The 26034-nt window shown below is 48.1% G+C and overlaps 1 protein-coding gene across 1 annotated transcript in view; it reads left to right on the top strand.

Moving 5' to 3' along the window:
- The window catches only part of PTH1R (parathyroid hormone 1 receptor), a 95083-nt gene that overhangs the window by 47925 nt on the left and 21124 nt on the right, over positions 1-26034 (top strand). Inside the window, exons 3-7 of the mRNA XM_053950985.1 lie at positions 3462-3572; positions 7533-7651; positions 17008-17102; positions 19528-19714; positions 22948-23101. Of these exons, the coding sequence (XP_053806960.1) occupies positions 3462-3572; positions 7533-7651; positions 17008-17102; positions 19528-19714; positions 22948-23101 (666 nt within the window). The remainder of the gene's footprint in view (positions 1-3461; positions 3573-7532; positions 7652-17007; positions 17103-19527; positions 19715-22947; positions 23102-26034) is intronic.

Here is a 26034-nt window from a genome sequence, read left to right as displayed (position 1 = left end):
AGCTTTTCCAACTGGATCCTTTGGAATTCTCTGTGCTTTGGAACATTATTACCAGTGTCTCAGGAGGGACTGATTAACAGGCCAAACTTTCCCAATTTTCTACTTTCTTCTTGGAATTCAGCCTGGATCTCCTCAGAGAAATGACCGGGAGAAAAGGAAAACAAAGGGAGAAGCCAAGCTGTTGATACTGTGAATGTTTTTATAAATTCAGGGAAAAAAAATGTTTGGAGGAGCTCTTTGGGCAAACAAGCAGAAAGGAATGGCTTGTTTGGATTCCAGCACAATGGGAAACACGGGATTTTCCCTTCCCATTTTATCAGAGGTTCATGGAATGATTTGGGTTTGGGAGGGGCCTTAAAGACCATCCAGTTCCACCCCTGCCATGGGCAGGGACAGCTCCCACTATCCCAGGGTGATCCAAGCCCTGTCCAACCTGGCCTTGGACATTTCCAGGGATGGGGCATCCACACATTTTCTGGAAAGGCTGTTCCAGTGTCCCACCACCCTCATTATAAAATTTTTTTTTCCTTGTAATTAGTGGGAATGAGCCCTCCTGTGGTTTAAACCCATCCCTCCTTGTGCTCCCGGGAGGTCTCCTTAGATGGGAGGATTGGAGGGATTTGGGATAGGAGAGGAGGATGGTGAGGCTCCTCTGCAGGACACGGAGGGGACAAACAGCTTTTGGCTGTGTTAAACCCCAGGAATGAGGATCCAACAACCCCAAAGTGCGACTGCTCCTGATATCAGTCCACATTTCCGTTTGAAAGAGGTTTTCCAAGAGTTGCAGTCAATGTAGGAGCTCCTCAAATCATTCCAGGAGCTCCAGAGGCACCTGGCTTGACCTGTGGATGTTCCTCACCAGGTTCCCCTACCTGCAATCCCTGTTCCCGACCCAAATCCTCTCTCCTTCCCCCGTGGTTCCCAGGATTTTCAGGGAACAGCTGTGTTATCCTGAATTTTAGGGCGGTGTCCAGGTGGCAGATCCAAAATATCCACCCGCCCTTCCCTTAACTCATCACCCATCACCGGGGAATTCCAGGAAGGAAACGATCACGGAGATGATTTATCCCTCCTCCAAATTGTCCTGGAATGGCTTTTCCAAGCAAGGAATGGGGAGAGAGAGGCCAGAGATGATGGAGAGGAGGGGGAAGAGATTTCTCTGGGAGGGGTTCAGGTCTTGGTAACAACGATGGATCCTTTTGTTGGGAAGCTCAGACACTTCCCGAATTTTGAGTCTCACTGGATTCTTATCAGGATTTAACACTCAGGATGACTCAGGATAACCCTTTAATGACTCAGGATTAAATCATTTAAAGAATCATTTCCATGCAGAGGACAAAATTTTAAATGCAAAAATCATCTTTTGAAACATTTCTAGGGCACCTCTTGGCTCCCCAAATTGTCCCCCCTTAAAGCAGCATTCCAGAGGCGTCCCACCACCGTTCCCTTCAGCTTTTGGGGAGGATTTTGGGGGCTCAAAATACCCAAAAAATCAATAATTGTGTGGTTTGTTATTAGTTTTCCATGTTTCCAGCACAAGGAGGATGCACCCACCACAAAATTTAGCACTTTCTTCTTTTCTGGCCACATATTTCGGTGGGATGCGAAATGAAACCTCTTAAAAGTGAAATTGCCCTTTGCAATTTGCGAAGATTTTGGAAAAGTGGGAGATTTTCCCTCTGATTTCAGAGCACTTTTGGAGGACTGTTTTTCTCTCAGAGTTGTTTCTCCACTGTGTTTCTTTTAATGTTTACTCAAATTGATTTATTTTGTCATAAGAACTGATTTTATTTTAGGCAAGAGCACTTTGAGGGCTCCATTAAATCTTTATTTACTTTCTTGTCTGCAGAAAAAATGTCAAGGACATCAACATTTTCTCCTGAGCCAAATTTTGTGGGGCCCTGTGTTGGTTTTTTGGTTTTTTTTTCCTTTGTCTTTTGTACCTTCCAGAGAACTGAGAAATAAATAAACTCTTCTTTCCCAGTGTAAATTATCCTGCAAATAATGAGCCAGAGGGAAGAATTTTCCCAGTTTTCATGAATAGGAAATGTATTTTTCTCCTCCTAGTGGGACTCTAAGCAGACAAAATGCAATAAATTATTTCCCTCTTTTTTATCACATGGATGTTGAGGAATTTTTGCTCCTGACCCTCACTCCCATTTGATGCTTTAGAAGAAAGGCTGCGATTTGTCTGGTCCTTTTCATCCACAGTAAATTAGAGATAAGAAATCAGCTGCTAAATGAGGAGATTTTCCGTGTTTTTCACGTCCTAAAAACCACCAAACTGAATTAATCCATGTCGGCTCTGACCCTAGACTAGCCAAAGGGCTTTGAAGCAATCCTGGTTTTCCTTTAATCTTGGGGAATCACGCTGGTGAGGAAGGATGAATTCCTGGGTGGTGGGAGGTTTTGATATCCACGGATCACGCTGAGATCTTGGCCCTGTTTGGATTTAGTTCTGTGAGGAGTTGTTTTTTGTTTTTTTTTTGTGGATGAGAGCAGGTGGTTCCTGTTCCTTGTGATTGCCAGGTATCTCCTGTGTCCGACACTCCGTAACCTCGTGGCTGAGGGCAGACACAGCTCTGGGAGCAGATTTGGGAGCAGATCCGACACTTTGAGCGTTCCATTCTCAGTATTGCACTGCAGCTGGAATTTCATGGGTGGGTGCAGTTACCCAGCCCAAAGCACAGGAGATCCCTGAGGACACGGAGCTGGGAGCGAGCGATGCCTTGGGGGACTGTGGAGGGACCTGCTCGGGCTGGGGAGATGGGCTGGGAGGAAACTTCTGGAATTCAGTAAGATCCCAAGGATCTGAGAAGATCATCCCATTCCACCTTCTACCATGGGCAGGGACACTTCCCGCTATCCCAGGCTGCTCCAAGCCCCGTCCAGCCTGGCCTTGGACACTTCCACAGCTGCTCTGGGAATTCCTTCCCAGCCCCTCCCAACCTTCCCAGCCAGGAATTCCTAATTCCCAATCTCCCACCCATCCCTGCCCTCTGGCAGTGGGAGCCATTCCCTGTGTCCTGTCCCTCCATGCCTTGTCCCCAGTCCCTCTCCAGCTCTCCTGGAGCCCCTTCAGGCCCTGCAAGAGGCTCTGAGCTCTCCCTGGAGCTTCTCCTCTCCAGGGGAACATTCCCAGCTCTCCCAGCCTGGCTCCAGAGCAGAGGGGCTCCAGCCCTGGGGGAAACTTGTCCGGAGTTGCCTCCTCTGGACTCTCTCCAGCAGCGCCACATCATTCTGATCCTGGCAATCCCAGAGCTGGACAGTTTGTCCTTGTGGAATAAAACTTGGGATAATTCTCACCTTTTAGAGCCACACACTAAGAAGGAATTTGCAGTATTCCCAGGACAGGTTTCCCCATGGAATGCCAGCGCTGGCTCTTCACGGAGAGCCCTCTCCGAGCAGGTGTCACCTCTGCGGGTGCAGTGACTCCTCTTTGTCCCCGTTCTCTCCCACAGATGGCTTCTGCCTTCCGGAGTGGGATGGCATCGTGTGCTGGCCCGAGGGCGTGCCCGGCAAGGTGGTGGCCATGCCCTGCCCCGAGTACATCTACGACTTCAACCACAAAGGTGGGTGTGGAGCCCAGCGCCAGCACAGGCCCTTCCTGACAGCCAGGAAATTCAAAATTCCCCTCGTCATCCCTTTTTTCCTCACGTGGTGCCTCCCTTCCAAGCAGGAGTAAAGCCAGGGGATAAGGAAGGAAGGAAAGGAGCGGCCGTTGTTTATTGATAAACACGAATTATCGGGAAGAAAGCTCAGTTGGAACTGAAATAATCACAAATTTGCCACCTGCCCCTCACAGACTGTGACATTCTAAACACCAGTTACCTGCTCACAGCTCCCAGTTGTAAATCCTGGCGGTGTCCACACATGGATTTGTTGGACTCCATGAACTGTGTGTAGCAATAGAACCCCAAAATATTCTTCAAACTTTTATTCTCTGCCTCGGGCTTTGTTAATCCTGTCTCCAGAGCCCTGGTGGGTGTCTGGGAGCAGAAAGTGGGAATTTCTCCCTGTCAGTACCAGCAGAGCTTGGGGGATGCACAGAGGACATCCCTGACAGCCAGGAAATTCAAAATTCCCCTCATCATCCCTTTTTTCTCACATGGTGCCTCCCTTCCAAGCAGGTGCAAAGCCAGGGAAAAGGAAGGAAGGAAAGAAGAGGTCGTTGTTGATTGATAAGGGAAGAAAAGCTCAGTTTGAACTGAAATAGTGACAGATTTCCTACACAGATTGAAACGTTCTCAGCACCAATTACCTGCTCACAGCTCCCAGTTGTAAATCCTGGCAATTCCCAAACCTGGATTTGTTTGTCCCCACAAACTCTGTGTAGCAATAGAACCCCAAAATATTCTTCCAGCTTTTATTCTCTGCCTCGGGCTTTGTTAATCCTGTCTCCAGAGCCCTGGTGGGTGTCTGGGAGCAGAATGTGGGAATTCCTTCTTATCTCCCTTTCCCTCAGGCTCCACATTTCTTGGCTTGCTGGCGCTGCCGGGAAGTCTGAGGGTGTTTTTAGAAGTGATCAAAGCACACTTGGACCCTCAGTGAATGTTCCAAGCACCCAAGGAGGGGAAAAAGGAGGGAATTCAGACTCTTTGCTCAGAGCAGAGCACTGCTGGGGTTTTTGGAAAGCAAGGGAGGATATTCCCAGGCATCCTCGTTTCCCACAGTCTGTCCTGACTATTCCACAACAGCTGAGAGCTGGGATTCACCCCTGGCCGGTGACCTCTCACTCTTCCCCTCAGAGGCCAGGAGGAGCAAGGAGGCTGAAAATCATGGAATTATTTAGGGTGGAAAAGCCCTCCAAGATCTGTTCATCGATCCCCTAGCACTGCCAAGGCCACCCCTGACCATGTCCCCAAGTGCCACATCCACAGGGATGTTCAATCCCTCCAGGGATGGGGACTCCAGCCCTGCCCTGGGCAGCTGGGCCAGGGCTGGAGAGCCTTTTCCAGGAGGAACATTCCCAATATCCACCTGAGCCTGCCTTAGTGCAATCCTTCCCTTTTTTCTCAATATTCCAACGTGGCTTGGATTTCTCATTTCACTGGTATCCGCCGGGTAAGTCAGGGAGTGTGGGAGCCCGATGGGGAGCCTTAGGTGATGGAGTCGGAGAATCCCAGAATAGTTTGGGATGGAAAGGACCATAAAGATCATCCCATTCCACCCCTACCGTGGGCAGGGACATCTTCCACTATCCCAGGTTGCTCCAAGCCCTGTCCAGTCTGGCCTTGAATACTTCCAGGGATCCAGGGGCAGATCTGGGAATTCCATCCCAGCCCCTCCCCACCTTCCCAGCCAGGAATTCCTAATTCCCAATCTCCCATCCATCCCTGCCCTCTGGCAGTGGGAAGCCATTCCCTGTGTCCTGTCCCTCCAGCCGTTGTCAAAATCCCTTTCCATCTTTCCTTAGGCTCCCTACTCTCCCTCTGTAGTTCCAGGATCTGTGGGATTAATCCCTGTTTCCTGTGAGGGCGTTTTAACACACGCCTGATGCCACAATTCCCACATGGACATCTGAACACGGATATTCTCCTCTGCCAGCCGAACCCAAGGATAAAACCTCGCATTCCCTTCCTTCTGCATCCCCACGAGGAGGGCAGGAGTAACAAAATACCCTTTGACATGACCTGAGCTTGCAAACAAAGAGCAAAATAGTACAAATCACCTTTTATTTTTTTTTTTTTTTTTTTGTCCTATAAGGAGAGATGCAAGGAATTCTGAGGGTAATTCTGGGCTTTGTGGCTTTCCAAGTCTTCTCTCCTCGATTTGCAGACCCAACATCTGAACTTCACTAAGGGAAACTTAAGGCCTCCGTGGCGTTTCTCAGCTAAAAAAATTGATAAAACTGATAAACTGACGTGGAGATGGAAGTCGGTTTTTGCGGCCGAGCTTCCAAGCAGGCAGGAGGCCCCAGCATGGATGGGCTTGTGAAAAACACGTTCACTGTCCTGTGAAAATTTAAGAAGTTTGATAAAGGACCACCGAGCAAAGGTTATTACAGCCGGGGGCATCTTGGCACCCCGTTATCTTTGGGGACACCCCTTAAATACCTTTTAATTACATCAGCCCTTTGCATATTCATAAGCCCTTATGCACAGTAAACTTTTCCCCGAAGTAGTTTACATGTTCCAAGAGCTGTTCAGCACGGCTTCTTCTTGGGTTCACCATTTCAGAGCACGCGTGTTCCTTGGTTGTGGTTTTAGTCCTTTTTTATCATCCCCTCCAGTTTTTGGGCCGTGCTCCACACTGCCCTCAGCGAGTGCTGGTGGTTGGCAGATCCTTAAAGGTGTCCTCATTGGGTGTTATCCCATCCCAGCAGGAATTTTAACACAAGCACGCTCACATCAGCTACTTCACTAAGCTTCATTAACAACGGAAATAAAAAACTACATCTTCATAATGAAGTTCCTTTAATGCCGCACATATAAAACCCATTTTAATATCTGCGAAAAGCCAACATTATATTTATGTATCTATAACAGGCTCCACCTGGGGATGAATTTCCTGACATTTTCCGTGTCTCCTCTCTCTGGGCAGGGATGAATTTGGGATTAAATTCCTGCTGTTTTCGCGCTCATTCCATGCTTTCTCAGCAGGGATGAATTTGGGATGAATTTCCTGCCGTTTTCCCACTGATTCCGTGTCTCCTCTCTCTAGGCACGGATGAATTTGGGATGAATTTCCTGCCATTTTCCTGCTCATCCCGTGTCTCCTCTCTCTCAGCAGGGATGAATTTGGGATGAAATTCCTGCCATTTCCCCTCCCCTCTCTCTCAGCAGGGATGAATTTGGGATGAAATTCCTGCCATTTTCCCGCTGATTCCATGTCCCCTCTCTCTGGGCAGGGATGAATTTGGGATGAAATTCCTGCTGTTTTCGCGCTCATTCCATGCTCTCTGGGCAGGGATGAATTTGGGATGAATTTCCTGCTGTTTTCCCACTGATTTCATGTCCCCTCTCTCTGGGCAGGGATGAATTTGGGATGAATTTCCTGCCGTTTTCCCACTGATTCCGTGTCTCCTCTCTATAGGCACGGATGAATTTGGGATGAATTTCCCACCATTTTCCTGCTCATCCCGTGTCCCCTCTCTCTGGGCAGGGATGAATTTGGGATTAAATTCCTGCTGTTTTCACGCTCATTCCATGCTCTCTCAGCAGGGATGAATTTGGGATGAATTTCCTGCCATTTTCCCACTGATTCCGTGTCTCCTCTCTCTAGGCAGGGATGACTTTCCCACCGTTTTCCTGCTGATTCTGTGTCCCCTCTCTCTGGGCACGGATGAATTTGGGATGAATTTCCTGCCTTTTTCCCACCGATTCCCTGCTCTCTCAGCAGGGATGAATTTGGGATGAATTTCCTGCCGTTTTCCCGCTCATTCCATGTTCTCTCTGGGCAGGGATGAATTTGGGATGAATTTCCTGCCGTTTTCCCGCTGATTCCATGTCCCCTCTCTCTGGGCAGGGATGAATTTAGGATTAACTTCCTGCCGTTTTCCCGCTGATTCCATGTCCCCTCTCTCTCGGCAGGCCACGCTTACCGCCGGTGTGACCTGAACGGGAGCTGGGAGCTGGTCCCGGGCAACAACCGCACCTGGGCCAACTACAGCGAGTGCGCCAAGTTCCTCACCAACGAGACGCGGGAAAGGGTAGGCATTGCCATTCCTGCACGCAGCAGGAATTTCTGGCCTCACGCCGGGCTAACCCGCGGACCTCTGTCTCATTTAAAGCGCTCCAGCTCATCTTCCTCCTCTTGGAAACCCTTCCTGAGCTTGCCAAAGCCACATCGTGCTTTGATGGGCAATGATTTGATCGGAAAATTGTCCTCAAAGGCAGAAAAGTTTCCTGCAGCTGCCATGATCCCATTCCTGAAGAGATCTTGGGGAAAATTGGAGCAGTCTCGGGGACGCTCAGAAGTGGTTGGAGGTTGTTCCATGGCATTGAGACTCCCTCTGCCACAGCAGGAAATCCTTTTGCTGCCAGGCTGTTATCAAAAATTCCAATGTTTATGTGGTTGTCTCTGGGAGGGGATGCCCAAACACATGTGGAATCAAACCGGAGCAAGTGGTTGGGAGAGCTGGGAGTGCCCAGCCTGGAGAGGAGAAGGCTCCAGGGAGAGCTCAGAGCCTCTTCCAGGGACTAAAGAGGCTCCAGGAGAGCTGGAGAGGGACTGGGGACAAGGCCTGGAGGGACAGGACACAGGGAATGGCTTTGAGCTGAAAGAAGTAGAATTAGATGGGATATTGGGAAGGAATTCCTGGCTGGGAGCAGGGGGAGGCCCTGGCACAGGTTGTCCAGAGAAGCTATGGGTGCCTCTGGATCCCTGGAAGTGTCCAAGGCCAGGTTGGAGCAGCCTGGGACAGTAGGAGGTGTCCCTGCCCATGGCAGAGGGTGGAATGGGATGATCCTTAAGATCCCTTCCCACCCAAACCTAACTGGTATTCCGTGATCTTGAATTAATTGTGGTGTAGTCACAATTTGGAAACAGTGACAGCAGACCAAAGTTGGAAAAGGGTTTCAAACATGGAGAGGGTCTGGCGTACTCCTGGGGGAAAAAAAAAAATCCGTGAGCCAGAAATTTACAAAAATTCAGATAATGATAAAACAGCAGCTGCCAGAAATTTCTTTCCTCCCCATGAGCCAGCCTGGGGCTCTGTAATGCTGGAAGACTGGAAGGAATTCCGTGCTAAGGTGACAGCAAAGCTGTCCCTGGTGTCACTCGGGAGGATGTGACCTCCTTGTCCCACAGAGAGTGACGTTCCCACCCACACGCACCTGTAATTCCCAAAGAATTTACCCAAACCCTCTGGTTTTCCAGTGGTTCTTGGAAGAGTCCCCTTGGATATGGGGAACGGCATCAGGGACTGATCAGCTGCAGGGAGGAGTGTCCCAGACAGCTGGAGATAAGGATCTAACCACAGCTTCCTTGAGGATGATCCAGGGGCCCTTCGGGGCAATGTTCTTAATTTTAAATCTAACCACAGAGTAGGGGATTTTGATTCTTTTGTTGTTGTTGTTGTTTTTTGATGGTTTTTTGATTTCTTTTTTGGTTGGTTGGTTTGTTTGCTTTTCATTTTTTGTTGCCTTTTTTGTTGTTGTTGTTGCTTTTTTTCTCCTTAAGAGTGAAGCAACTCACGAATGAAGTGATTAAGGAAAATAAGGAAATGAGGGAAAGGGGGAAATGACTTCTTTGAGCTGCTGAGTGTTTCCTCTCATGTGGACAAGGAGCAGAGGATTGTGTGCACTGGGTGCTGCTCCAGCCACTCCAGCAAAGACCTGGATGATGTTCCCTTCCAGAACCAGTTTGGGGGGATTTTTCCCAGTTCACAGTGGAAAGAACTCTTTTAGCCCCAGAGTTTCCCAGGAAGGTCCTGGAGCAGGTGTTGGGGTCATGGAGCACCTTGATCAAGGTGCAAACTTTTGACCTCTCTGAAATCATCTCCCCTGTCTCAGCTGCACCCTGGGGTGGGAATCATCCAGCTGATTCCCAAAATTTCCCCTAGGGAAAGGACATCCTTCCCTTTTAAAATCCCACTGGCAGGACTTGTCAAGGTGACTTGCTAAAGGAAAGACACAAAGAACAACAGAGTTGCCCCCCACCCCACCCCTTTTTTTTTTTTTTTTTTTTTTTTTCCACCACAAGGAAGTAATGGAGGCTTTCCACCTCCAGGGTGATTTGAAAGGCTGAAAGCAAAATCTCCTGTGGTGGGTTTGATGTTCCTGACCTCGTCTGTGGCCCCTGAGTGGTCACAGGGTGAGGAGTCTTTGCTTCTTTATGCCAGGGTCGGGATTAAATGTGTGAGACAGTGTTTCTTGTTGGGACTCGGATGTTTATCAGTTCTTATCTCTGTCACAGCCTCACAAACCCTGAGTTCTGCAGCCCTTCACTGCAACAAACTAAAAATGGAGCCCCATCTCTCTCTCTGCAAGGCCTTTCAAGGATCAACTGTCCCATTGGGAAATGACACCTGAATTATTTTCACTTTTAACCCAATAACCAACCACCCGTGCCTGCAATGGGGACTTTTTTATCCAATTACACAAAACCTCCCAAACCCATGGAGGAGAAGGTTAAGAAGGAGCAGCCTCTGCCCCAAAACCTCCATCTTGCTTTCTATCTATTCCTGTATTCTAAACCCTTAAACTCTGAGTTTCCCAGCCTGTGATATCACACACTTCTATCCAAACTCCACCCCCACAATCCCAGTTCTGTCATTCCATTTTGGAAGCTTCTCCACGGCCTCAGGTCAATGCAGTGTTCTCCTGGGGGTCAGTGCCTGGCAGCACAGAAAGTCTGGAATTCTCAGCAGCCAGGGTTCCAACAACAGGGCTCACAGCACAGGGGACTCAGGCTGTGCTTCCCAGCAGAGACATTTACAGGAGGTGTCACCTCGTTTTTATTCTCAACCTCTTGGAAAATTACTCCTCCTCATAAACTCTCCCTCAAGGAGCTGCTTTAATAACCCTCCCCAAAATCCTCATCCTCATTATGCTGTAGCCAAAGCTGAGGCATCTTTTGCCAGGAATTTTCTGTCACAGCTACAAAGGTGAATGGAATAATGTTTAATATTAAGACGAATTAAGCCATCATCACTGTTCAGATTAAATGACCAGGCTGGTCTTACTTAAGTGGTGCTTACCCAGGGCAAAGAACACAGGAAAAATTGATGTTTCTGCCAGCTTTGAAATGATATCTTGATCAACAAGTGCTTTTTAATGACATCTATTTATCAATTTTTATTCTTATCATTAACTTTATATTTGCAAGAGGTCTCTTCCTCAGGCGTGGCCTCACCTCAGCGATTCTGTGCCTTGTCACAGAGTTCCCTGATTTTATCACAGAGGTGGCTGAATTATTGTGGCAAATAAAGTGCATCCAGTCAGGTTTCTTGGACCTTGGGGTATGAAAACCACTCTGGAAATAAAAGAAAAGGGGGAAAAATGCACTTTTTCCCTCAGTGTGCCAATGCCTTTAGCACGGAGAGCACACAAGGCCTCTTGTCACACATAAACGTGGCACTGCAGCCCTGGGATTAATAAACCTTCCTTTGATTTCTTTACTTCGTGGAGTAGATTTTCAACATCATCTCTTTATTTATTTTAATATTATTATTATTATTATTATTATTATTATTATTATTATTAGCCTTGCATTTGTAAGAGGTCCTCTCCTCATCCCTGCCCTGCCCTCAGCGATTCTGTGCCTTGTCACGCAATTCCCTGATTTTATCACAGAAGTGGCTGAATTCTGGTGACAGATGAAGCACTATCTGTGCATCCACTCAGGTTTCTTAGACCTTGGGGTATGAAAACCACTCTGGTAATAAAAGAAAAGGGGGAAAAATGCACTTTTTCCCTCAGTGTGCCAATGCCTTTAGCATGCAGAGCACACAAGGCCTCTTGTCACACATAAACGTGGCACTGCAGCCCTGGGATTAATAAACCTTCCTTTGATATCTCTTTTCCATGGAGTAAATATGTCCAGAGATGTCAGAACAGGGGAATTTGGCCACATTGAGCCGTTGTCTTGAGCGAGAGATGGTTTTCTATTATTATTTCCCTCCCTGGGGAGCAGCATCTCTGCGTCACCACCAACAGCTGCATTTACCCAACGTTTTGCCAGGAGATTGTGGCTGACTCCGAGCAGATGCAACCAGAGGGAATTTTAAGAAACTGGGCTTTTAGGAAAAAAAAAAAAAAAAAAAAAAAAAAAACCACAAACCAACTGTCTATGGCTATAAATATATGGATTTGCTGGCTATCTCTGGAAAACAGGCCTGAACCTATAGATAGCTGGAGATATCCACACCTAAATAAACACCACGTGCGTGCGCACATCTCCAGCCAGGGATGTTTGTTTAGGTGGGGAGTTTTCCCATTTTAGCCATGCTGGGATAATTTTAAGATTGGCCCAAGCGGCAAACAGAGGGCCCCAGAGCAAGCTGGTGTCCCGCCCCGAATAAATGGGGATTATTTCACACAGAGCAGCTCGGAAACCGCTCTCTGCAAAGAGCAAAGTGTGTTAAAGCCATCGGAGCCTGCAGAATTAACAGCTCGTAACTGCCCGGGGAGCAACTGCTCCTGGGCTGCTTCCTCAGGGAAAATTACCACTGGAGGATGGGAATTGACAGCCCTGGAGGCTGATTCCTCCTTTAGTCAGGTAGGGTGAAGCAATCCAGGGAAGTGTTCCCTCAAATTCCTTCCAGATAACATTGAAGAGGGAGTGAACAATCAGCTGGGAGTGCCCAAGGCCAGGCTGGACAGGGCTTGGAACAGCCTGGGATGGTGGGAGGTGTCCCTGCCATGGCAGGGCTGGCACTGGGTGGTCTTGTCCCTCATGGCAGGGACACCTGCATTGTCCCAGGCTGCTCCTGGAACAGTCCAGCCTGGCCTTGGACACTGCCAGGGATCCACTCAAGGAATTCCATTCCCATGCCTCCCCACCCTCCCAGCCAGGAATTCCTTCCCAGTATCCCATCTAAATCAACTTTCTTTCAATTTGAACCCAATCCCCTCATCCTGTCCCTCCAGGCCTTGTCCCCAGTCCCTCTCCAGCTCTCCTGGAGCCCCTTCAGGCCCTGCAAGGGGCTCTGAGCTCTCCCTGGAGCTTCTCCTCTCCAGGGAAACATTCCCAGCTCTCCCAGCCTGGCTCCAGAGCAGAGGGGCTCCAGCCCTGGAGCAGCTCTGTGACCTCCTCTGGATTTGTTTCAGCAGCTCGTATTTATTGTGGATTTGTTCTGTTCCCACACTCTTCCCTAAGCACCCCTTCCTGGCCATCAAGGAGACAGGGAGCAGAGTTAAAAGGACTTTTGGCCTGGCCCTTCTCCTTTGTTCCCTGAATTCCCTTAAAGCCAGGAGGGAGGCTGACCTGCATTCCTGGAGCTCCTGAATCTTTGGGAAAAAATGCAGCACAAATGACAAGTGATGAACCTCGGGCAGCTTTTTAGCCCATTTCTCCCCGAATTCCATACAGTTCACAGACTGTGGATCCCTTACCTTCCACACATCCAGCCAATAGCAGCAGGGTCATTTTCCCAGTCACTTTTTCTAACAGTGGCAGCAGCAATGGCATTCCCAGGAATTCCCCTCATTTCCCATCTCCCCCAAAAGAACAGGGATGCCAAACACAGCTGTTTTTTTTTTTAAAGCAGCTCAAACCCATCCTCTTCCCAAGGGTGAATTCCTTGGAAAGGGTGAATTCCCTTCGCCCAGCTGAAGGGTGAATGGGATCTCCACCTCCCAAAATCCTGGGGAAGGAGAGTCAGAGCCAGCAACTTGGGAGGTTGGCTCAGCTTGGGAACCACCACCAGCAGGATGGGCCATCCATCCTCAGATCCAACCCCAATCCTGTCTTCATCTGCTTGTTGGTAGCGTGAGGGTTTTACGGCTTCCTGGAAATTCGGAGGGGCCTGGAGAATCCATCCCCTTCCAAACACAATGGGAAGGGCCCAGCGTGTTGCAGGGCTGCTTTATCTAAACCCCATTGTTCCAAGCAGCAGTCCTGGAGCTCCCCGGGGTCCTGGGAAAAGCAAACAACTTTGTGGAGCCTCAAAGTGACGGCACAGGAACGGGTTTGGATTGTTTTATCCCGAATTTCCACAAAGGAATGTCAGCAAAGTGTCAGGCATTTGCAGCAGGACACGGGCAGAGGTTTTAAAGTCTGTGGAGGAATAAAAAAAAATTATCTGAGAGATGTTTGGTTTATAATTTCAATTAACCCCGAGGTGCCATTCTCATTCCATGCCTATGGATTTGGTCTGGTGCGTTCCTGGAAATAGAATCCAAGAATCCTGGAATGGTTTGGGTTGAAAAGGAACTTAAAGATTATTTTTATGGACATGTGTGTCTAAATTGGGGTGTCTGAGAGTAAACTGGAGTGTCTGAGGCTAAATTGGGAATCTTTTGTGAGAGCTGATCCCAGTCACGCTCCAGATTGGGAGGATTTAAGAGCCTGGAATCTCTGGGGATGAGGGGAACAGTGTCCTGCAGGAACAGGATCATCAACACTCAAAGTTTTCCCTGAGGCTTTGGAAATCAGTGCCTGTTCTGTGCCTTTTGTGAATATCCCATTTTGTGAATATCCCATTTAGCTTTTTATTTAGTCCCATTTTCCTCTTTAAAAAAAAAAAAAAAAAAAAAAAAAAAAAAAACAAGAAAAGCAAGGACAGAGATTTTCTGGCTTTGTTTATCACTCAAAGCAGCAAACCCCCGATTCCAAACCTGTCCTTAACGACATCGGAATCAGCAGCTTGGAGAAACTTCGCAGAAATTCCACCTGGAAAATCCTAATTTATGCTTCCCTGTGCTGCTGATCCCACCCTTCACAGGCTCAAAAATTCCTCAAAAAACACCGTATCCCTGCCAGCTTCACAGCCCCACTGCTCCTGGTGTCTTGCTAAAGGGGAATGAAAAGGACAAAAGGAAAAATTTGGATACAGGGCACAGCTCCATGAAACTCAGGGTAGGATTTGCCACCAGAAAATTCCTCCTCCGTCTGGTTTTCCTTTCCCTTTTGCACACATGGCAACAGTTGAAAGAGTGGAGGGTTCCTGGAGGAATCTAATTCATGGAATCCTGGAATCCTGAATTGATTGGGGTTGGAAGAGACCTTGAAGTCCAGCCAGTTCCAAATCTGTGTCACGGGCAGGGACACCTCCACCAGCCCAGGTTGCTCAAAGCCCTGAATATTCTGATTAATTATAAATTAAATAATAATTAATAATAATTTAATAATTTAATAAATTAAATTATAATTAAATGGAACCCCATTGGTTTAGTTACCACACTTTATAGACCAGGATCTGGCAAAGGCAGGTTTGGCCTCTTCCAGCAAGGGATGACCAGGGATGGTCAGTTTCTCCTCAGGGTGGACTTCCAGGAGACTTCAGGTGGGAACTTCCTGGAGCGTTGGATCTCCAGGTTGTGTCCATGGCTTGGCCATCATGGATTAATGGTTTGTGGTTTCCTGGGAATTATTTAACTTCCCATCCATCGCAGCTCCCTAAGGACGCTCCTCAGACCATGGAGATGGTCGTTGCAGCTGGCAGACCATTCGATATTTTCCTGCCTGGAGGATCTTTCCTGGTTGTTCGTTGCGGTTTTCATGGAGTCAGGACCTCCCTTGGGATACACGGAACTCCTTTGGAGGTTTTGTCCCCTCATGGGTAAATCCAGGGAGGAAAAGCTCCTGGGAACTACCAGTCCTGAGCTCCAAGTGAGGGACAAGTGGAAGTGGAGAACCTCAATTTTCTGCTCCAAAGGGTTTCCCCAAGGATCTGAGTCCCCCCTCCAAGAAATCTCCATTTCCCAAGGGCTTTCCAGAGTGACTCCAGGGAGGATTTGGGGGAACCTCCTCCTCCAAGGAGGGCTCCAGGAGAGGCTTTCTGTGTCTTGGCTCTTGGTGCTCAACCTCCTTTCAAAGAGAGGCCCTGTGGTCAGTCAGAGCACTCGACTTTCCAAAACCTCCTGCCAATCCAGAGGCTCTTCCCAAGGACACTCCCGCCCATAGGAACGTGGATCTTCCCAGCGAAATTTGTGAATGGGGCTCAGGGATGTTTTGTTAAGGCCTCACAACTTTTGTTTTACTGAAAATTCCAACCTTGGAGTGAGATTATTACTACTACTATTATTAATTATTATTATTTAATTTTTTACTATGGAGGCAAATGTTTTCCAGCTCCAAGAGGATTCCAGCTTGGCAGCAGGGAAATCACGCAAGGATATTTTTCCCTGAAAGCTTTGAAATCTCTTCTTCTTGGCTTTTCAGGGCCTGCTGCCTGCACAGACAGATCTATAAAAATCTATAAAAATATCCCATAAATACGCACAGACACACTCAGTAAATTAATATTGGCAAGGGCTTCGCTCCTCCAGTGCAAACCGCAGAGAAACATTCCCAAATCTGCGGATTCTGATGTAATAGGGCTGAGGTTTGGCATTCCAGGACAGCGTTCCAAGCCTCAAATCCCAATCAGAGCTGTCATTCAGAGCCCAGCATTCCTGACGTTATTTCAGCCCCGTGGGCAGGGCGAGGGAAAGGAGGGAATGAGGAGAAAGATGCTGAACTGGTTGGCTTTTTTGGGATTTTTTGGCTAAAATCAGTCTGGGAAAGGCAGGACAGGCAGGAGAGGAGAGGGTGGGCAGGCATTTTAACCCTTTCCAGGAATCCCTGAGTTCAGCTGCAGGATCAAGGAAAAGAACCCGATATTTAATGGAAACCTCAGGGTTTCAAGGCCAGCTTTAGAAAATAGCAACCTAAAACATCCTAAAGGATTAATTATTAGGAACTCTCCTGTGACAGGACCTTTTCCAATGGCATTTTGGCAAGCTCAGGTTGTGTCTGGATTGGATAACCACAGGCAGAGGCTGCTTGGGATTTAAAAAAGGGAAAAATAAACGCAGGTGATTTTTTTCCTCATATCCCATAGCCAAAGTATTTCCTTCCCGTGTTTTCTGGTGTGGGTTCTGCTCCCCCAGGCTGGACATCAGTCATCCAGCAACGGCTAAATTGTGCAATTCCAGCAAAATTCCCAGCCCAGCAGGCATTTTTGTCCAGGCGAAATTTCCCAAGTGATCCCTGAATTGGGTCAGGAGTTTGTAAAGTGCTTTGGGTTCCTTTGGGATGAAACGCTGCGAAATTCCCAGGCATGGGATTAACCCCACTCCATCGTTAACCCCTTGCAAAATTCCCAGCTCAGCAGGCATTTTGTCCAGGTGAAAATTCCCAAGTGATCCCTGAACTGGGTCAGGAGTTTGTAAAGCGCTTTGGGTTCCTTTGGGATGAAAATGTCGAGTAACTCCCAGGTACGGGATTAACCCCACTCCATCGTAAATCCCTTGGGAAAATCCCACCTCCCCACCTCAGGGAACACCAACCCCACTTCCCAAAGCTCCCAAAAAGGCGGGATTGCCGGAGGATCTGGGCTCTGCGTGCTGCCAGGGTTGTGTGGTGCAGGAGGGCCGCGTTCCCGGTGTGACGCTGTTTTCTCCATCATTTCTGCTGCAGGAGGTCTTTGATCGCCTCTATTTGATTTATACTGTTGGATACTCCATCTCCCTGGGATCCCTCACAGTTGCTGTCCTTATCCTGGGATACTTCAGGTAGGCGGCTCTGTTTTTACCTAAGCGACACCGGAAAAGCCGCGGGTTTTTCCGGAAGGGTAAAACTGGGGTGGCACAGTTCAGGAAGCCACCAGTGGTGGTGGCATCTGTGATTTGGGCTGTGTTAGGCTAACTTAGGGCAAACTTCCTGGGGGTCGGTGGGTGGGATGTTGGAACTCCTTCCACTTCCCTCAGGTGGAGTTTTCCAGGCCCTCTTTGTAGCAAATGGGAAGAGGGGCGTCTCCAGGAATCCCTTGGAAGATTGTCCAGGATTTTCTGTCCTTGTTGTCCCTGCAGGCGACTGGCTTAGCTTTAGATGGCTGATTTGCAGAGAAATAAGATTTCCTGAGGGAAATCCCACTCTAAATCCAAATGTTCGTGAAGGAAAACCCAGTTGAAAAGGATGGAAAACTCCCAGGCTGATTCCTCCCATCTCCCCACACTGCTGCTCTTCCCAGGGCTCCAAAACTGACCCTCCTGACTCCATTGTGTCCCTTCCCTTCCCACCATCCCTGCCAAGGGATTTAGACCCCAAAATGCCACTTTGAACCCTCATTATCCATTCCTCAATCCAGTGTTGCAGCTTCCATCCCTGGAAGTGTCCAAGGCCAGGTTGGACAGGGCTTGGAGCAGCCTGGGATAGTGGAAGGTGTCGGGGTTGGAATGGGATGATATTTAAGGTCCCTTCCAGCCCAAACCATTCTGGGATTCTGGGATTCTTGCTAGCACAGACAGCATGGGATGGGAGGGATGAAAGGTGTCACCCGTATCCAGGGATTCGTCCTTTGGGAATGTTCTGTCTGGTGACCCCATAGAGCAGGATGACCCCAAACCCTGAGCCCCAGGTTTGCTTCCCTTCCATGTCTGCTCCTGTCTTCTCCTAAAAAAACAGCAGGACCTGGAGAAGAGCTGGTGGTGGCCAAAACAGCCACGTGGTGTCTGCAGAGGTTTTTGGGAAGCTTGAGCCAAGCCCTGGACATGGAACACTGGGAATGAAATGTGTGGCTTTGGGCTCTGAAAGTGCTCAGAGCTCTCAGCTGACAGAAAAGGTGTCAGGGGGGTTTGCTTGGACAGCAAATCCCAAATCCACAGCAGACCCGATCCAAAGGGGACTGCAGACCCCATCCCAACACCACACTCCAGTTCTCCAGACCTTTTCCTTCCACTTCATTTCCCACTGGACACTGGCATGGTTGTTCAAATATTCCATGTCCACGTGTGCAAGAGAATTCCTGGTTTTTCTTTATCCGTATCTTTGTCCCACTTCATTTCCAGCCCAGACGACCTGGGCAGCTGTGCTGGAGCATCTTTATCCCAAGGATCAGAGCAGCAGCAGGGAACAAGCCAGATTTTATCCTCGATAATCCAGAGATTCATCGACTCCCTTTCAAATGCAGGGAACAAAGCCAATCCTCATTTAATAAACCTCATCAGTTCCGCTTGGTGTAATTTGGATTATAAAGACGCAGCGAACACAACTGGTGTTGTTGTCGTAACATCCTGCAAAAGGGATAAAAACACAGCCTTTAATTAGTGCAGATCATTGGGATTTAAGAGGAATATAAATCCATTCATAAATCCAGGCACGGCACCAGAGCTCCAGAGGGGACCCCAAGAGGTCATTTCCTTCTTCCCAAAATCCTGATTCCAAAATACACCCCTTCTTCTTGGTTCTGACCCATTCACCTCTCACCATCCCCCAAAAAAAGCTTTTCCTCCAAAAAGGACCTTAAAGCGCTTTACAGCTGGGATTTGTGGGGTCACTGCTGCCATTGCTGGGGTGGAGCCCACAAACTGCTCCCAAGGATGACATTTACAGCAGGACAAGAGGGAGACCAGCCCAGCACACCCGAGTTACTGCTGGAGTTGCTCCTAAAATGAGCTGGGCAAAAAAATTTAATGGTTTACAGGAAGTTCTGCGAGGTTTCCAGTGGCCCCAAGTTCTGGAGCCTCTGGAATCCAAGGGCAGGAGTGGATGGGAGAGCGAGAATGGCTTCCCGCTGCCAGACCGCAGGGTTAGAGCAGATTTTAGGAAGGAATTCCTGGCTGGCAGGGTTGGAAGGCCCTGGCACAGGGTGCCCAGAGCAGCTGTGGCTGCCCCTGGATCCCTGGCAGTGCCCAAGGCCAGGTTGGATGGGGCTTGGAGCAGCCTGGCACAGTGGGAGGTGTCCCTGCCCATGGCAGTGGGTGGGATTGGATGGGCTTGAAGTCCCATCCATCCCAAACTATTCCATGATTCCCTGAAACCCCTGAAGATGAATCCATTTCCCAACCCCATGGGAAAGCAGGGAGCTGTGACCCTCACTCTGCTCCCCATGGGGACACGGTGCCGGTGGGAGGAGCTGGGGCTCTCCAGAGCCAGAAGTGGCCCTGGCTCCATCCAGCAGCTGGGCTGAACTTCCCAATCCTTCTTCTCCTCTTCCAGACGTTTGCACTGCACTAGGAACTACATCCACATGCACCTGTTTGTGTCCTTCATGCTGAGGGCCGTCAGCATCTTCGTGAAGGACGCAGTCCTGTACTCCGGGTCAGCCCTGGAGGAGATGGAGCGGATCTCCGAGGAGGACTTGAAATCCATCACGGAAGCACCTCCAGCGGATAAATCGCAGTTTGTGAGTATTCCCAGAGCAGTGTTTTTCCAGGATTCGTGTCTTTGTCCCCTCTGTTCAACACTCGCCCTCTTTTGGGGAGTTTTCCACCCTACTCATCTTTCACAGCTTCTTTCCCGTCCTTTCCTGTTCTCAGTCCATTGGTTCAGAGAGATTCCCAGTTCCTGAGCTAAGGAAAAGCTGCTCCTATGGCAGTCAAGGGTGATGGTTTGATTCCCATCTACATTCCCCTGATACCCCCTGGAGTTTATGGCTGTGGAAACATTCCTGACCATCCCAGCACGAGGTACCTCCAACTTGGCTCACAACACCTCCATGGATGGGGAACACACGACTTTTCTCCCTCCCATATGGAAAAAAAAAAACATTTTGGAAGAGAAAATGGAGGGAGCCACAGGAAAGGGTGGTGGGGCTCATCTGCAAAGAGGAGGTGTTGTCTATGAGAGGGACCTCGGACAGAATCATTGAGTTGGAAAAGAATTCCAAAGTCATCCCGCCTTGGAATGGTTGGCGGGTCCCCAATCCCAGCCTTGTCCCCAGCCCAGAGCACTGAGTGCCACATCCAGGAATTCCTTGGACACTTCCAGTGATGGCGACACCAAACCTCCCTGGGCAGCCCCTTCCCATGCCTGACCACCCTTTCCATGGGGAAATTCCTGCTGGTGTCCAGCCTGAACCTCAGGCTGCATTTATGGTTGGGTTGAGTCAACGCAGTCAACCCAGGCAGACAAGTCAGCATCCTAAAATAAAAATGGAAGAATGGAAGCGAGGTCAGTTGGACTCTTCTCCAAAATTCCATGGGGATGTCACTCTATAGAAATCTCTGATGGCAATATCTGCATTGTCCGTGTGCTTGGGGGGATGAAGCCCATCCTCACATTTCCCACATCCTGAACCTCTCAGCTCTCCTTGTCATTGGTCCCACCACGGATTTCCCATGGAATCCTGGATATGGCACCTGTTCACTTCCCACAACTCCCTGACAGGAGGGGACAGCCGGGGGGGTCGGGCTCTGCTCCCAGAGAACAGGAACAGGAGGAGAGGGAACAGCCTCAGGCTGGGCCAGGGGAGCTCAAGATGGACACCAGGAGGAATTTCCCCATGGAAAGGGTGCTCAGGCCTTAGAAATGCCCACAGAGTTTTGGAGTGCCCACCCCTGGAGGTGTCCAAGGAATTCCTGGATGTGGTACTTGGTGCTCTGGTGGGGATCAGGCACAGCATGGACTCGATGGTCTTGGAGGTCTTTTCCAACCTCAAGGATTCTGGGACTCGATGTCTTGGAGGTCTTTTCCAACCTCAAGGATTCTGGGACTCGAAGTCTTGGAGATCTTTTCCAATCTCAAGGATTCTGGGACTCGAAGTCTTGGAGATCTTTTCCAATCTCAAGGATTCTGGGACTCCACGGTCTTGGAGGTCTTTTCCAGCCTCAAGGATTCTGGGATAAACTTCCTGCCTATGGATTTGCTTGACTTCTCAAGTCTTTCCCAGCTTGTGCTACAACCAGGGACCAGCAACACCCTGTGAAAAATCAGAGGGTTTGGGAATGCCCCACTGTGCATCCACGTGTCCCAACTGGAACTTTGTCATTGTGTTCCTTTGCCATCCCGGAGATCCGTGTCATCAATTTACAGAGTCTCACTCAATACGCTCCAAAACTCTCATTTTTTTGGAAAGAGCACAAAATGTTTCACTGCATTGTTTGGTGTTTCTCCTCTTGCCGAGCTCATTATAAGGAATAATTAGGATAATCTATGGCATTCTTTGGATATTAGCATTTAATGGCATTTCCTACTCTTCGGAATTGCAAGGCAAACAAGCGATGAAGGCGAAAATGGATTTCTTTTGTTTCCAAATGTAGTGGGAATTTTGCAGTTAGTGCCTCACATTCCCTGCATGAGGCAATAAATATAAAAAATAAATATAGAAAATATTATCAAACCTAGAAGGGAAATTTTTTATAAATATAAAAAATATAAATTAATTTAGGGGGATTTTTTAATTAATCTATTTTAACTCCCTCTGTCTATGAAAGAAAATTAGTGTCATGTATGCATATCTTATCAACATGCAAATATATGTATAGATGTGTGTATTGATGGACAAAAAATTAGCAAAAGAGCTGTGCCAGGATAAAAAAAAAAAAAATTCTTTTTATTTCCAAGGTATTATTATTGGCATTTTCTATCAGTCCTTTGTATTCCTCTTAAAGGAAGGGACAGCACAAAGATGGGCCAAGGGATGTGGCAGCCACAGAATTCCTGGGAAATCCAACTTCCCAGACTCCAAGGATATCCACATTGACAAGAGCTGGCTTTGTACTGGTTAATCCCAAAGTGGCACCAATATTTTGCAGCCTGTCTCTACTGGAGCTGAGAAGTTGGGAAGAAGGATGGCTTTGTCCGAAGGGAGCGCTGGGCCACAGTCAGGGTTTTGCTCCCAAAAAAACTGAAGGATTTCAGCTCAGCGTGGAGCAAGAGCTCAGCTTTAACACCAGGATGTCCTGGAAGTCTGTCCCAGATGTCCCACCTTGCAGCTCAGGTGGGACACCTTGGGATTTCCAGGGAAAAACCTCCAGGTCCCATTTGCTCTTGGAACGCCTGGCTCCGAAGGCAGCAGGAGCCATCTGCAACGGTTCCCAGTTGCTGAGGACAGACAAACAGCCCTGGAGGATCCGGTGGACATCCCTGACAGGATGGGGTGGCTCCATCCCACCTTGGTCTCTCCATGAGCTGAGGGAAGAGTTGTAATTCCAAGTGCTGTGACTTCAGCAGGACACCCAGACCGGGACAACTTGGCCAAGGCCCCTTTGGCCTCCAACATGGACAAGGAACACACGGAAAAATGGAACACAGGGAAAAGATGGAACACAGGGAAAGATTAAACACAGGGAAAAGATGAAACAAAGGGAAAAAATGAACCCAAACTGCTCTAGGAAGTGCGTGAGCCCCTCATCACCGGGTTGGGAGAGAGCAGGATCAGGCCACCATCTCTTTTTCTCTACTTCCCAACTCACCTGCTGTAGGAAAAATCATCTTTGGCTCAGGAGATTTTTCCCAACAGTTCATCTTTCCTGCTCTTCCACGGATTTTCCTCCCCATAAAAAAAAAAACCCCGAAACAGATTTTTTTCCGGTTTATTTCCTTTCTCCACCTTGCTTCCCACCCCACCTCAACGTGTTTGCGCGGCGCAAGAATTTCACCCCGTGTTCCTTCTCTGTCCTTCTGTGGTCGCTGCAGGTGGGCTGTAAAGTAGCTGTCACCTTCTTCCTCTACTTCCTGGCTACCAATTACTACTGGATCCTGGTGGAAGGGCTCTATCTCCACAGCCTCATCTTCATGGCATTTTTCTCAGAGAAGAAATATCTCTGGGGATTCACATTATTTGGCTGGGGTAAGTCATGCCTGCTCCTGGAGAAGCCTCTTGGAGGTGGTTCTGGAAGGAAACTGTGGATGGACAGAAATATGGGAGAGGGGATGGAGGCAGGATGAGCGTCAGGGGACTCTTGCAAGGACAGGCTTTCCACCCTGGGATGTCATTTTTTTTTTTTTTTTTTTTTTTTTTTTTTTTTTTTTTTTTTGTTGGGAGTTTTGAATAAGTTAGAGATGGGACTTTTGAGTTGTTTTTAAAAAAATCACAAGACCTTTAATTATAAGACTTTTCAAAGAGTTATTGATTATTAAAACACTATTAATTAAAAAAAATATTTTTAACCTAATCTTTAAATATTTTGTCTTATAAACTTATATTACAGTATAAACTTCCTTAATTATATTATCATACATGAATTTATAATACTATATTCTGATCTTTTTGTTTACTTCTATAACTACTTTTATTTTTTCTGTATCTCAAACTCTAAAACTCTAAATTTTCTTTTATTTAGTTTAACATGTCTTTACTTTAAACTATAAATCCACATTTTTATTTTCAATACCTAAGTTTAAAAGCTTTTTCTGAAGCCTTAAATCAAATCCTGTGTTTAATTCTAAACTTTGATTTACAAATTCAAAATTCTAAGAATTCCTTATATTTCAAATTTCAGCACTGGGAAGCCTTTATCATTCCGGAATTGTGGTGTTATCATTCCGGAATTGTGGTGTTATCATTCTGGAATTGGGGTGTTATCATTCCAGAATCGTGGTGTTATCATTCCGGAATTGGGGTGTTATCATTCCGGAATTGTGGTGTTATCATTCTGGAATTGGGGTGTTATCATTCCGGAATTGTGGTGTTATCATTCTGGAATTGGGGTGTTATCATTCCGGAATTGGGGTGTTATCATTCCGGAATTGTGGTGTTATCATTCTGGAATTGGGGTGTTATCATTCCAGAATCGTGGTGTTATCATTCCGGAATTGTGGTATTATCATTCTGGAATTGTGGTGTTATCATTCTGGAATAGGGGTGTTTTCACTGTGACTCTTCCAGGGTCTCCAGAAGGATCAGCCCAGGCTTGGAGAGGCAGCACAAAGAGCCAGGGAATCCCAGGATGGGTTGGAGTTGGGAGGGACCTCAAATCCCATCCAGGGCCACCCCTGCCATGGCAGGGACACCTCCCACTGTCCCAGGCTGCTCCAATTCCCAGTGTCCAACCTGGCCTTGGGCACTGCCAGGGATCCAGGGGCAGCCACAGCTGCTCTGGTGAAGCCTCACCACCCCCACATTTTGCCACCCTTCCAGGGCAGGAAATGTGAGGGCTAAATTTGGGATGAGACAGCCAATTTCAGGGATTTATCCCCACCTCTTCCCAGGATCTCCTGCTGAGAAACCAGCGCTGAGCTGGAGGGGCAGAAATCTGTGGGAGGTTTTGAGCATCTGCTCCCAATGAGAGCCCCAGGCTCTGACTTCCTCCCGCAAACCTCAGCTGGTTCAAAACCTTGAGGTCTCCTGAGCCTTGGAACACCACTGGAAACCTGCAATTTGTGGGGAAGAGTTTTTTATTTTCCTTTTCTTTCAACTTGGGCATCTTTTCCCTGAGTAACGAGAAAGGGGAGGGATGTGGGTGCAGGGAAGGGGCTCATTAGGAGAAGACGTTTTGGGCACGCACATTTCGGAGGAGAATGGGATTTCTGTTCACTCCTGGCTTTAATTTTGGCTTCCCAGGAGTTACGAGGTGCTGGGACAATAAAACAACTGCCCACAGTTGTCTCGGATTCTGGAGGCTGGGAGGAGAACGGGGAATGTTTCCGATGATCCTTGAGGATGTAAGGAAGGATAATGGGGTGCGGGTTTAAACAGGAATTACAGCAGGAAAACCTGTCCAGGGGGGCTGTGGTTACCTGGCACAGCACCACTGCCCAAATTCCATATCCCAAATCCACCTGGCCACATCCTGACTGCATTTTTAGGACAAAGTTCAGATGTGCACCACCCCAACCCCCATTCCAGAATGAGATTTTTATGGAAAAAAGTTGATGGCTCTCTCTAATGGCAGAGCTTAGAACAGGCAGGGAACACAACTGAGTTTATGTTGTGCACATTTTTGGGATTCAATACTCCAGGGCACGGCTCTCTCCAGCCTTTCTCCTTCCCAAATGGGATACGGGGAAGGAGCTGCTTCCAAACCTCCTGTTCAGCTGCGCCATAGGTCAGAAACTGCTGGTGCTGACAGATGATAACGATGGGAAGTGTAAATATAGAAATATTCCAAAGTGGGAATCCATCTCTCAGGAAAAGCCTAGTCCTGGACTGCTGGAAAAAATTGGGGAAAAACAACAAATTAAGAGATATTTGATGGGGCTTGGAGCAACATGGGACAGTGGAAGTTGTCCCTGCCCTTAGCAGGGGGTGGAATGAGATGGGATTTAAGGTCCCTCGTCACCCAGATGGTTCTGGGATTCTATTTTGGGGATTTGGCATTTCTTATCTCAGCTGCTGAGGGATGGAGAGGGCTTTGGATGGCACCTCTTTGCTAAAGCAAATGAACAAAACCCCAACTAAATTAAATTAGAAAAGAGAAATAAACTCATCTTCCTCCAAACCTTCAGGCTCTGCAAAAGTTCCCTCTCAAAAAATAACATTAAACTGCAAAGAGCAGACTTCAAGAAGCAATTTCCCAGAGGGAATTTGGGAGGAGAGGGAAGCAGCTGGAAAATAATGCCATGTGTTTAACAAGCAAAACCAAAGGAAAAAGTTGGGACAGGCAGGGATTGCTCTCGTTAGCCCTCCCAAGTTCTGCCAGGGAATAATCGTTTTATCGGAGCGACCACAGGGCTGGAGTCACACCTGTCACAACAGCCAGCGTCCCTGGGCTTCCAGGAGCCTGAGGCTGCCCCATGGAAATTCCTCTGGAATGAGAACACACGATCCCTCCCGGTGGCAGT

Source organism: Vidua chalybeata, chromosome 1, assembly GCF_026979565.1.
Source record: "Vidua chalybeata isolate OUT-0048 chromosome 1, bVidCha1 merged haplotype, whole genome shotgun sequence".
NCBI lineage: Eukaryota > Metazoa > Chordata > Aves > Passeriformes > Viduidae > Vidua > Vidua chalybeata.
The sequence above is the reverse complement of the archived record's forward strand: the minus strand, read 5'-3'. Positions and strand labels throughout refer to the sequence as shown.